Source organism: Schistocerca americana, chromosome 7, assembly GCF_021461395.2.
Source record: "Schistocerca americana isolate TAMUIC-IGC-003095 chromosome 7, iqSchAmer2.1, whole genome shotgun sequence".
Lineage (NCBI taxonomy): Eukaryota > Metazoa > Arthropoda > Insecta > Orthoptera > Acrididae > Schistocerca > Schistocerca americana.
This window is the reverse complement of record NC_060125.1, coordinates 532,338,119-532,349,439: the sequence shown is the minus strand read 5'-3', so window position 1 is coordinate 532,349,439 and position 11,321 is coordinate 532,338,119. Positions and strand designations below refer to the sequence as shown.

At 47.2% G+C, this 11,321-nt stretch overlaps 1 protein-coding gene and 1 long non-coding RNA gene across 2 annotated transcripts in view; both read right to left on the bottom strand.

Annotated features, from left to right (window-relative positions):
• Window positions 1-4,372: 4,372 nt before the first annotated feature.
• On the bottom strand, window positions 4,373-4,969 carry LOC124623067. The gene has a single exon (XM_047148860.1). The coding sequence runs from the start codon at window positions 4,967-4,969 to the stop codon at window positions 4,373-4,375; it is 597 nt and encodes a 198-aa protein (XP_047004816.1).
• Window positions 4,970-9,892: 4,923 nt separating this feature from the next.
• LOC124622178 overlaps window positions 9,893-11,321 on the bottom strand; it is a 536,116-nt gene continuing 534,687 nt past the window's right edge. The window contains exon 3 of the long non-coding RNA XR_006980599.1: window positions 9,893-9,964. This is a non-coding gene — a long non-coding RNA (uncharacterized LOC124622178). The remainder of the gene's footprint in view (window positions 9,965-11,321) is intronic.

The following is an 11,321-nucleotide window of genomic DNA, read 5'->3' as shown; positions in this document are numbered from 1 at the left end:
TGTGTGTATTTTACTCTACCTCGAAAAAGGATTACTCCAAAAACTAGCATGTTATCTTCCGTTTGTGTGTGCCTAGACTCAATGCCTCTGTTTTTCGGTGAATGGTCTCTTTTAAGCCTTTGAGACCCACTGGCTACAATTGTGTACATTAACCTTTATTATGTCTTGGCACAACAGGAATATTTTTCCCCAATGGGAACGTAATTTACAAATTTGTGAATGTTCAATATTTTCATCAAGCTTAAGTGCTGCTAACTGTTGGCCATCACTACAAAAGTATCAACAAGCCAAAGTAGCAGCGCGCAGCAGATTGCGACCGCCAGAATACATGAAGTGGTTTGCTGTAGTCCGATTCACGAACGATGGCGGTTCACACATATCAAGGCATGGACCGCGACTGCACTGTTGCCGGTTCCAAGCGACAGTTGTGACATGGACTTTGAGTATGAAGAAAGCGTACATCGTGCAGGTCATGCCTCTCGTTTGCTATGGAGAATTTATCGCTTACCTCCACTTTCAGCAATGACAACTCGCAACAAATGGAATAAAAATTCACTAAATAGCACGCTGCGGTCACATGTAATGCTCGCATTGATTACAACATTCACCGCAGAGCGCTCAGAACACTACGGGAATAGAGCGCTGTATATACAGGGGTCTATACGGGAAGCTCACTGGCTATCGGAGAATGCCTGACGTGGGTGCACAGAACTAGTTTAAACTCGACGGCCATCATTCGTGATTCCAGCTGTAGTTGCAGTCAGCTGCGTAACTGAATATTACTATCGTTATTTTGCGTTATAATTAGTGAATGACCACTTTATTTATTAAAATTGTGAATATTTCAAAATTAGTTATTTTGGTCCATAAAAAGGAGCCAAGTGTAAACTGTATAATTTTGAAACAGATTGCATATTTTTGCATAAATATTGCGTCTAAAATCATTAAAAAATCACCTGGGAGCATTACAGAATAAAGAAAAATTTTCCTTCATACGGAAAAAATTCAGATCTGAAATGGTTAATTCGGAAGTATTTATATTCTACCAGAATTTTCCTGCAACGTTTGATGCAGTATTAGTCCTACGTGGTGCTGTAGTCACCTGTGGTTCCTTATTTGATATGACGGAGGAGGTGTGAATCTGTAAGCAGTTCCCACCTTTCTAGGTCCAGAACACTTTTTTGTCATTTCTGTAGTGTGGTTTTATATTTATCTGATTCCGCAAGTGAATACACTTAACATAATTTAGAATGTAGTTATTTTCTTACCTGCAAGTGTGGGTGGAGTGCGGGTTCACGTGTTCAGCATATCACAACATTAGTACCATACATTCACAATTGTTTGCAATTTCTCGAAGAAATATCCAGCCTCTCTAGGGCACAGTGCGTCATCTCTGATATTAAGTTAAGCAGAACAACTACGTTCATCAACAGCAGTCGAGTGTGTCTAGAATGTTTACTAACCAATATGGTGCCCAGACCAAAAGCAAGTCAAGTACTGAGCATATTCCTGTTTGATATGGGGTTCTCACTCCGTCCAAAGCACAAAGCTCTAAATTATTGCCTCCTGTTGATGTGCTTACAAATATTACACTTTTTTGTCATTTCTGTAGTGTGGTTTTATATTTATCTGATTCCGCAAGTGAATACACTTAACATAATTTAAAATGTAGTTATTTTCTTACCTGCAAGTGTGGGTGGAGTGCGGGTTCACGTGTTCAGCATATCACCAGAAAATGTAAATAAATCTTCTGGGAGATGCTGTTCAATCGGAGAACTGTCTGTCGGCCAAACCTGTATAATCCATTAAACTTTAACGTGATGTATTTAGTTAAAATGTGTTTAACATCAGCCCAGTAATATTCAAGAGCATACCCAGGATCTGAGCTAGGTGGGGGTCCCTCGGTTTAGTTTGCGGTGAATGGCGAAACAGTTTTGAGACTTCATGGCAAGTGGCTCTGATATGGGTATCTGCAGAAATTTATCCAGTTAGAGGGGCAAGACTATGCAACTGCCATTTTTTTGATTGGTCATTCTGCGATAACATGCCACAAGAATTAAATTAAATTAAGGAAAAAGTTATTATATACCATAAAATTAATGGTTATTTATTCATTTCTGTAAAGGTGTGTGAGAATTGAGAATTCTGTAGTGAATAAAGACCCTGTACTGCAGATTCCAGGGTGGAGGATGTGGGGAGTACTCTCTGTTGCGCCTCCCACTGCCCCCTCCCCCCCCCCCCCCCCCACCTTTGCAGATGCCAGTGGGCTTTGGATAACTTGCTGCTACTGACTATCCATTACATGTTCTAGCTTTCTTGACACTTACATTGAATTGCTATGATGTCTGTTTGGAGGAGTATCAAGCAAAAGGATGAGTTTTTTTGGGGGGTGGGGGGTGGGGGAGGTGAAAGGAGACAGGTGCAATCCCATGTCCTTTTCTGGGTATGTCCTTGGTAATGTTATAGGGTTTCATAAGCTTAAATCATCCGACTGTATCGTATTTAAACGAGGAGAACAGCACAGTTTCCAATTTTCTTTGCGTTCCTGTATCTGTGTGCGTGTGGCATCAACAACAAATTTAAAGTCAGTGTTACTGTAAGTACCCTTGCAGTATCTTGTTCCGTAAAGTGTTGCTTAATTTCTGCCGGTATAGCAGTGATTATTGTTGCTCATGTATCAACATCGATAAGTACTTTGTATAACGTACTCGTGTAAAAAATCCATCTTACACTTAGAGATAATATAGGAAAACCCAGAAGTCTTTAACACATATTAGTGCAATCACTGAGTATGTTTTTAATTTGAATGATGCGTTTGTGGCTTACAGTGCAGTGAAAAAGATCATCAGCCATGGGAACTGACCAGTTCAACAAACTAGCAGTTATTTTTAGTTTCTGAGAGCTGAGAAACGGATTAGTAAGGAAAATGAGTTTTCAGAAACGAACACAGTGAGTGCCATTACGATCTTTTATTTACATAGTAATATGAGGACACTTGTGTACACATTTGGTATAGCCAGCATCGCTCTTTGACTGTGTATGCAGTATAGTATGATACATTGACATTACACACTACTGGAGGACGCTGCCGACTGTTCTGGTGTCTGGGCCGTAGCGAGCTTAGCACACGTCTGTAACAGATCTTTCCTTCTTGAAGTCACAAGCTGTCTGCATTACGTACACTTCCACACGTGTTGGACACAAATCTGCAACCTGTAGAGGATCTGGGGGTGTGTGCACACAGTTAATCACAATTATGCAGAGGTAACATTGAACCAAAGACATCGATAGGGCGAAGCTACTTTGCGTCCGTTAGAAATCGACAACACAATATGCGGCAAACACTTTTTTCCTGGCCGGTACACACGTAGTGGTAACAGAGAAAAACTCAGAAATACTGCTGCATATCTTTCAAAGTGCGTGCCTAATACTTCTGCAGCAAGCGTGTTATTGAGGAAGAGTGACACTATTTACACAAAACTACTAGCGGACGTCTATTGGAATTAATGCACAACGCGGAATGCATCGTGAGGTTATGTCGTATGTTGAGTTAAATACTTCTTTCCGTAGAAGAACTTTGGAATTCGCGTATAATGGATTGCAACGGAGGTTAGGTTGGATTTTTTCACCATCGGAAGGAAGCTATCATTATTTTCCGATGTTGAAACCACGCAAATGTTCAGTCTGTTAGCTTGGTCGTTATGTTGTGAGAGACACGAGAAACGAAAAACATAGTCTAGCGACGAAACACCGACACACACTACTTCTCTTCTGCCAGATACGGGAATGTGTCAGATTATACCGGTGCTGTGGACGTAAGTGAATTTTCGTTGAAGTAATGTGTCTCTGGTTAATTTTCAACGTGATAGTAGCTGATCAAAGTCGAGCAGACGTGGTGATGTTTGTTTAAAATTTTGTAACAATACTGTCTTATTGTGTTAATGTTCGTGCATCTATACGTTTATCTGTGAGGTTTTTCTGAACTAAAATTTCTGCAGGAGGTGCGTTAAAGAGCCTACTTTACCTCTGGATCGTGGACTGTATTTTTCTCAGGTTGTGATCATTTTGGATTTGAGCACTTGCAGAGAATTGCGGTACAGTTGGCTGGAGAATATGCAGAGTACTGGAAACGAGGCACGTGTGACGAGGGGGGGAGGGGGGTTGAAATTAGTGGGTGTATAAATATCTCCGTCACTGAAATAGCGGTAGAACACAGCGCAAACGAGGACACTGAAATGAGTCACTGAGGATAACTGCGATCGCAATCCGCGACAGACTGCGCAGTCTTGGTCATCCCGCATACGAAACGGCAGCACCTCGGTACGGCCGAGACGGATACAATATTAACCGGCGTGAGGAGACGAGGCGCGGGTCAGTCTGGCGTGCGCTGCCTGCGCTTGCTCTTGTCGCGCCGGCGCGCCTTGCCTCGGGGGTGGGGGTGGGGGTGGGGGTTGGCGTGGGGCGGCGCGCGGGGCGTGATCTCGCAGCTGCAGCCGCTGCGCACGCGCACGTAGTCCAGCCGCCAGCCGCTCTGCTGGGGCTCGCGCACCAGCGCGTACGAGTACGAGTACTTCTGCACGCACTTGGACTGGTTCTGCAGCCGGTGGTCGACGAACATGCACGGCCGGTCGACGACGCTGTCGTCGCACGACACCTCGAAGAAGCTCTGCTGGTGCTCGTCGCTGTTGAACAGCTCGACGTAGTCGCCGTCCTTGTTGGTGCCGCCGACGGGCGCCACCATGTCGACGCGCGACGGGCAGCACTCGACGGCGCCGGCGCCGTTGGCGCTCGCCTCGCTCACCAGCGTCTGCAGCTGGCGCGTCGTCAGCCGGCCGCCCGACCGCCACCCCGCCCCCACGTCCGCCTCCGGGCCTCCGCCGCCGCCGCCGCCGCCGCCGCCGCTACCGCTCCTGCAACGCACCGCACAAACGTCACGACGCAATCTGAATGTGCAGATGCTGAACAGCATAATACACTGCTGGCCACTGAAACTGCAACAGTAGAAAGCATTGAAAAGAAAAACGAACTACACTACTGGCCATTAAAACTGCTCCACCACCAAGATGACGTGCTACAGACGCGAAATTTAACCGACAGGAAGATGATGCTGTGATATGTAAATGATTAGTAGCTTTTCAGAGCATTCACACAATGTTGGCGCCGGTGGCGACACCTACAACGTGCTGACATGAGGAAAGTTTCCAAACGAGTTCTCATACACAAACAGCAGTTGACCGGCGTTGGCTGGTGAAACGTTGTTGTGATGCCTCGCGTAAGGAGGAGAAATGCGTACCATCATGTTTCCGACTTTGATAAAGGTCGGATTGTAGACTATCGCGATTGCGGTTTATCGTATCGCGACATTGCTGCTCGCGTTGGTCGAGATCCAATGACTGTTAGCAGAATATGGAATCAGTGGGTTCAGGAGGGTAATACGGAACGCCGTGCTGGATCCCAACGGCCTCGTATCACTAGCAGTCGAGATGACAGGCATCTTATCTGCATGGCTGTAACGGATCGTGCAGCCACGTCTCGATTCCTGAGTCAAGAGATGGGGACGTTTGCAAGACAACAACCATGTGCACGAACAGTCCGACGTCGTTTGCAGCAAGACGGACTATCAGCTCGGAGACCGTGTCTGCGGTTAGCCTTGACGCTGCTTCACAGACAGGAGCGCCTGCGATGGTGTATTCAACGACGAACCTGGGTGCATGAATGGCAAAACCTCATTTTTTCGGATGAATCCAGGTTCTGTTTAACAGCATCATGACGGTTGCATCCGTGTTTGGCGGCATCGCGGTGAACGCACATTGGAAGGGTGTATTCGTCATCGCCATACTGGCGTATCGCCCGGCGTGATGGTATGGGGTGCCATTGCTTACACGTCTCGGTCACCTCTTGTTCGCATTGACGGCACTTTGAACAGTGGACGTTACATTTCAGATGGGTTACGACCCTTGGTTCGACCCTTCATTCGATCCCTGCGAAACGCTACATTTCAGCAGGATAATGCACGACCGCATGTTGTAGGTCCTGTACGGGCGTTTCTGGATACAGAAAATGTTCGACTGCTGGCCTGGCCAGCACATTCTCCAGATGTCTCACCAATTGAAAACGTGTGGTCAATGGTGGCCGAGCAACTGCTTCGTCACAACATCCAAGCCCAGGCGTATCAAGGCCGTTATTACGGCCAGAGGTGGTTGTTCTGGGTACTTATTTGTCAGGATCTATGCACCCAAATTGCGTGAAAATGTAATCACATGTCAGTTCTAGTATAATATATTTGTCCAATGAATACCCGTTTATCATCTGCGTTTCTACCTGGTGTAGCAATTTTATTGGCTAGTAGTGTACGCACACAGTTCTTAATGCACATGCGTGTTTCGAAGTGCACCAGGAAATGTTTAGCATACTGCCCTGGCCACAGAACTCCCTAGATGTAAACTTTTCCAAAACCTGCGGGACCACCTCAATCAGGCTGTTCACACCGTGGACCCTCAACCAAGACACCTAGCGCACAGAAACCGCGGCACTCGAGTCGGCTTGGCTCCAGCTCTCTGTCAGTACCTTCCAGAACATCACTGACTCTCTTCGCACACATCTCGCAGCAGTCGGCACAGCAAAATGTGGTTATTGAGGCTTTTGACAGGTTGTCACATTAATTTGACACGACTGGGTAGTGTAGTAGGAATAATAAATACTTGAATTTGTAGGTGAACAAGATGAGAAACTTGGTTCAAAGACGTGCTAAGTTTGGCAGTTGAATCTGACTGGGCACTGAGTCCAACTGAACTGGGATGTCAGACATATGTAGTCAGTCGCTGCTGTTTTAACTCTTCGCTAGAGGTCATCAATCGTGGTGTCATGCCAGTCTCTCAGCAGTCCACAACTACATGGTTTCACTGATAGAGAAGTCAGGAGAATGTGGTGGCCAGGGCACCAGTCACACAGGCTCTGAATTGTGGTAGGTCGTCTTCATGGAAGATAACATCACAGAAGCCTCGAAGATAAGGCACAATAACTGGTCTTAATAGCCCAGATCTGTAATGCCTACGATTTTAATTATTCTAATTACAGGATGACTTTCAGCTCGAAAATTAAGGTTGTCATAAATTTCAAGGACAGAATTAGACCCAGAGAAAAACATGATGGACAGAAGAGAGAAGAAAGTTGCAGAGTATGAGAATGTAAAATAATGCTGAACCAGATGACCAAAATGAAAAGAAGAAAGGTATGGTTACTGGCTACCTTAGAAGTGCCCCAAGTTTGCCAAGGGCTATCTTATCCTACATCTAAATCCATAATTGTTATACTGTTCTACATGGTCCCCACTGGCACATGTGTACCTCGACAACGCTCGAGTCTACACATTCTTATGTGGCTGGCCTACTTTATGCAAATAATCTTACTATTTTATTTGACAGTGCAGTTTATTATTTTAGTCGCATTTATCATGTTAGTGCTATAGAAGGAAAATGCCTTGTTATCCGTAATTGGTGCATTGGATACTTAAATATCTGGTGGGTTTTACAAATGTCCCTGTGATCCTAAGGGCTGAAAGTGGAGCAGCTGGTTCTTTGAAACGTGATTTGTAATGTTATTAACTTAAAACTGTGGCTCAGTATCTTCTAGGATTGTTTATATGAGGGCGTGCTGGAAAGTAATGCCTCCAAATTGTTTGTTGTGTTCTTAATGTCGGCTGAGGTGTAATTACAATTCATGGTTATTGTTTGGTCGAGTTTCCTGCTTCCCTGACGCAAGTTTCAACCCTCTGCTGCTAGAGGAGTCCGAACAGTATCAGGCAATATGGCGGTGCATAGCGTAAGTATGCCGGTGTGTAATCGAGTTTCTGATTTGAAGAGTTGGTCCACACATGGCGCAGCCTCTCCTTCTGCACGACAAAGCCACACCACACACTGGCACTGAGACATCTGTAACAGCCCGCCTCCTTGGATTCTGTCGTCTGTCATCCTCCGTACTGTCTCTACTGGACCTCATCTGGTTTTCATCTGTTTCCAGAACACTTCGAGGACTTCACTCTGAAAGCGATGAAGCAGTGCAGGCAGCGGTGAGATTCTGGTTCCGTCAAGAAAGTAAAACACTGTACAGTGACGATATCACCAAAGTAGTCTCTCGGTGGGAGTATTGTGTTCATCGCCAGGATAAGAATGTTGAAAAATGAATATGTAACCATGAAGAATAAAGGTATAGAACGTTAAAATTTTTTGTTTAAAAAGCTTTACCAGAATTTATATAAAAATTGGGAGGCATTATTTTTCAACTCGCCTTCGTAGACTACAGTCGAACTATTCTATCGCTTGCGCCTTGTCCCGCAGTTACGCAGGGTCGGCCATGGTTGACCGGATTTGGCATGTTAATTTTAAGGGGTGGCCGGATGCCCTTTCTGCCACCACCCCGTACCCCCCAGGACGGAATTAGTGCACCCCAGCTATCTGCGTCGAGTGGAGATCGTGAAATAGTGTGAATGTGTTTCAAATGCCTGTGAGTCGTGTAACTGAGGCGGGACCCTGGGGACCAGCCCGGCATTCACCTAGCAGGATGTGTAAAACCGCCTAAAAACCACATCCAGGTTGGCCGGCACAACGGCCGTCGTCGTTAATCCGCCGGGCGGATTCGATCCGGGGCCGGCGCGCCTACCAGAGTCCAGAAAGCAGCGCGTTAGCGCTCTCGGCTATCCTGGCGGGTGGACTACAGTCGAACAATATGTTTAAAATATTCCTGAAAATGGCAAACCTAAAACCACATGATCAGTTGAAACTACTTCTCTGTATCCACAAGCTGGTGTGTTTCCTCATCTCAGTCAGTTGATATGTTTAGGATATGATTCGTGACCTGTTAACCGGTGTATGTAGACCAGCTATTATGAAAAATAGGACTGTGTATCTAAAAGACCGGGGAATAATATCTATATTGGAATCTTTCAGAAAAAGAGGTTTTGCATTCAAACTTCCTGGCAGATTAAAACTGTGTGCCAGACCGAGACTCGAACTCGGGACCTTTGCCTTTCGCGGGCAAGTGTTCTACCAACTGAGCTACCCAAGCACGACTCAGGCCCCGTCCTCACAGCTTTACTTCTGCCAGTACCTCGTCTCCTACCTTCCAAACTTTATAGAAGGTCTCCTGCGAACCTTACAGAACTAGCACTCCTGAAAGAAAGGATATTGCGGAGACATGGCTTAGCCACAGACTAGGGGATGTTTCCAGAATAAGGCAAAGGTCCCGAGTTCGACTCTCGGTCCGGCACACAGTTTTAATCTGCCAGGAAGTTTCATATCAGCGCACACTCTTCTGCAGAGTGAACATCTCATTCTGGAGGTTTTACATTACTTATTGAGCGCCCTCGTAAGTGAACGGTAAAGGTGTTTGACTAACTTTATTTATTTTTGTGAATCTTCCAGCGTCGATTTCCGTGTAGTTCACCGATCATGTGCTGCTGGGTCTTAGAGAGAGTCAGAGGGGGTCTGATAATTCGGATTTAGAAACTTGCCTGGTCCCACAGGGTGAACCTTATATAGTGAAGGTGTCGACAGTTGCATGTGTCGGTGGGTGGAGTTCAAAATGTTCAAATATGTGTGAAATCTTATGGGACTTAACTGCTAAGGTCATCAGTCCCAAAGCTTACACACTGCTTAACCTAAATTATCCTAAGGACAAAGACACACACCCATGCCCGAGGGAGGAGTCGAACCTCCGCCGGGACCAGTCGCACAGTCCATGACTGCAGCGCCTTAGAACGCTCGGCTAATCCCGCGCGGCACGGGTGGAGCTGTAGGCACCTGAAGGTGAGTGTTTATTTAGTGTATGAAGGAGGGGGCGGTACTCACAGCGCGTGGTGGTCCCTGGAGCGCTGCGACCGCCGGCCGCCTCCGCCGCCGCCTGGCCTGGAGGAGTGCATCGCGCTGGTCTGGGACGGCGCCGTCAGGCAGGCGGCCAGCGACACCACCTGCAACACACAGCACGAGCCCGTCACCACACGCTGCCGCCGACGACACACCGGTGCTGGAGGCGGTCTCTGGCGTCTCACACAAGTAAGGTTGGTCCTGCGGACTAACGCACGTCTTTCCGGGCGGGAAGCAGCGCCTGGTCCCCGGCACGAATCCGCCCGGCGGATTTGTTGCGAGGCCCGTCAACCGGCCAGTCTGTGGATGGTTTTTAGGCGGTTTTCCATCTGCCTCGGCGAATGCGGGCTGGTTCCCTTTATTCCGCCTCAGTTACACTGTGTCGGCGATTGCCGCGCAAACAAGTTCTCCACGTACGCGTACAACACCATTACTCTACCACGCAAACATATGGGTTACACTCGTCTGGTGTGAGACGCTCCCTAGGGGGTCCACCGGGGCCCGAACCGCACAATAGCCCTGGGTTCCGTGTGGGGCGGCGGTGGGGTGACGTGGACTGCGGTAGTCGTCGTGGGGTTGTGGACCACTGCGGGTGCGGCGGGGACGGAGCCTCTCCGTCGTTCCCCGGTGCAAATACAATACAATACAAAGGTTCAAATGGCTCTGAGCACTATGGGACTTAACATCTGAGGTCGTCAGTCCCCTAGAACTTAGAACTACTTAAACCTAACTAACCTAAGGACATCACACACATCCATGCCCGGGGCAGGATTCGAACCTGCGACCGTAGCGGTCGCGCGGTTCCAGACTGAAGCGCCTAGAACCGCCCGGCCACAGAAGTAAGAGCACCACTTAATGTCTCACAGACGATCATGTCCTCACAGATTGCACTAGACGAGGATGGGGAACGCCGGCCGGTGTGGCCGAGCGGTTCTAGGCACTCCAGTCTGGAACCGTGCGACCGCTACGGTCGCAGGTTCGAATCCTGCCTCGGGCATGGATGTGTGTGATGTCCTTAGGTTAGTTAGGTTTAAGTAGTTCTAAGTTCTAGGGGACTGATGACCTCAGATGTTAAGTCCCATAGTGCTCAGAGCCATTTTGAGGATGGGGGACGAAACTGGCAGTGTCTTTTTTGAAGCAAACATCGCAGCATTTACCGTAACGGGTTTACAGGAAGCCTCGATGAACATAAACGTGCATAGTTTCAAGAAAACCAAAGCCGATCACTTCGTTCGTGCTTGTCCAGCTGACCTATGTGGTCTCACACGGAGATGTTACAGACTCGACCTCTTCAATTTTCTTCGTACTTACAACATTTGTGAGCCCGTGTCCCAGTAACAATTACCTAAAACAGTACGATACACTTTCCAAAAACAATACAAATTACCGACTTTGGGAGCTGAAGGTCCGAGCTCTCATAAAGTGCACAAAATTTCGAGCTTCTTAACACAGCTTCCTGTA

Coding starts and splice junctions, on each gene's coding strand:
- LOC124623067 (XM_047148860.1), bottom strand. CDS start 4,969: ATGCTGTTCAGCATCTGCACATTCAGATTGCGTCGTGACGTTTGTGCG.